Raw genomic sequence first — 1,650 nt, 5'->3', positions numbered from 1 at the left:
CTTTCTCCCCTTTTAACTTTTTAAAAAATCATTATTAATATTAAAATTATTTATAAAACCTTCCACTCGTTTTCCGTTTTTTTTTCTCTGTACGTATCTCTGTGTGTGTATGTTTTTGTGTGTGTCCCTGCGCGCTCTCTTTGCTTTGTGTTTCAGTTATTTCAGTTTGGTATAAAACAGCCAGGCTCTCGCTTTGTAGCATTTTGGTCTTCGTAGCTGTCGTATCTGCATCTGGCCCTGGGAAGTTAAAGTGTTTGCAGTGGAAGCCCGTGTATGTTTGTGGAAATACTTGTGTTGCTTTGTTAAAGCCTCCTTTTAGCAGCAACTAAAAGGCTACTATTTATTTCTTTTTCCCACCCTTTCACAAACACAGAAATGCCATAACCCTTTAAATGCCCTTCTCCTTAAGAATCCCTTCCTCAGTCTTTCCCACTTCCAGCTGCAGTAACTCTCCTAATTTTCCCAGAAGAGTGAGGTGCATTTTTGCTTCCCTTGGAAATGCATAAATGAGCTCTCTATGTACAAATCACAGCTGAGTTCCCCACAGCTCGCGCATTACAGAAGGACCTTATCTTGCAATCTACATTTCCCGCTGTAACAAAGCGTGACCTTGTTTTCGTTACATAAAAAAATGTTTTTCATATAATTGCTGTGACTTGTTCTCTCGCATGAATCTCAGCTCATGTTAATAATTGCTGCTTCAATTTTCAGATAACTAATTTTTGTCAGCTGGTGGAAGAACACCAACAGAGTGCTCTTTAGGAGAGTCGCTGCATATAAGTAATGCTGCTGAGGGCATAACAAGGGTGCTGTTGTGCTCTTCCATGGCAGAGCCAAGAAAACCTCGTGTGGCATTTTTAGATATTGAATTTAAAGGAACTTAGTAACATCTGGATGCGTCTTTGCTGATATTTAAGTGGGGATTGTTTATTTTAAATATTTCTCTTTATTGTGTTGATATGAGGCACCAAGAAGTTTCCAGAAAGTAACTTCATAAGAAAATTTTTCTAAAGTAATCTGCATTTAAGGTGGAAGAACATTTTGCCACAATTATATGCCCTTTGACAATGGGTTGGTAATTTTTCTACCTCCCTTGATACTCACGTGAGTTGATTTTTTTTAAGCAACTCCTGGTTGGTAAAGCTTTGGCCACCTGGTTCGCTGGAGGATCAAGAGCTCACACTACCTGTTTCTGTGTCCCGTGTCTTGGACTAGCATTCGTGGGTATTATCCATCTCCTGGCTCACATGATAAAGCTTTTTATAATCTTCTAACACTGAGCTTGGCCTGTGGCCTCACAACGTCGGGAAAACTGATGTATGTTTTGTAAAGCTCGAGATTTTCACAGTTGCTTTTTCCAGAAGAAGAATGTAAGCGAGGGGCTTGTTGTAAGCTGCAATTACAAAAATGGATTGTTTTTTCTAAGAGCCTGAGGAGATGAGATACCTGGAGCCAATTTAAATCCCTTTTTTCGGGATGTGAGGACTTGCCAGCCTCTGCATATTTGCTCACGCTTGATCTCTTGTGCTTGCAGAGGCCATCACTTAGTTAATCTGAGGCTGCCCCCAGTATGTTCCGCGTATCAGAAGAGGGATGTTCATCAGGTTGTTTAGTGGAGGAAGAGCGCGTATTTACTTATTTATTTTTGCT

At 40.2% G+C, this 1,650-nt stretch overlaps 1 protein-coding gene across 1 annotated transcript in view; it reads left to right on the top strand.

The window, feature by feature from the left end:
• Positions 1-1,054: 1,054 nt before the first annotated feature.
• URM1 (ubiquitin related modifier 1) overlaps positions 1,055-1,650 on the top strand; it is a 16,127-nt gene continuing 15,531 nt past the window's right edge. Inside the window, exon 1 of the mRNA XM_010130991.1 lies at positions 1,055-1,104. Within this exon, the coding sequence (XP_010129293.1) occupies positions 1,055-1,104 (50 nt within the window). The remainder of the gene's footprint in view (positions 1,105-1,650) is intronic.

Source organism: Buceros rhinoceros, unplaced genomic scaffold, assembly GCF_000710305.1.
Source record: "Buceros rhinoceros silvestris isolate BGI_N320 unplaced genomic scaffold, ASM71030v1 scaffold45420, whole genome shotgun sequence".
NCBI classification, from domain to species: Eukaryota; Metazoa; Chordata; class Aves; order Bucerotiformes; family Bucerotidae; genus Buceros; species Buceros rhinoceros.
The sequence above is the reverse complement of the archived record's forward strand: the minus strand, read 5'-3'. Positions and strand labels throughout refer to the sequence as shown.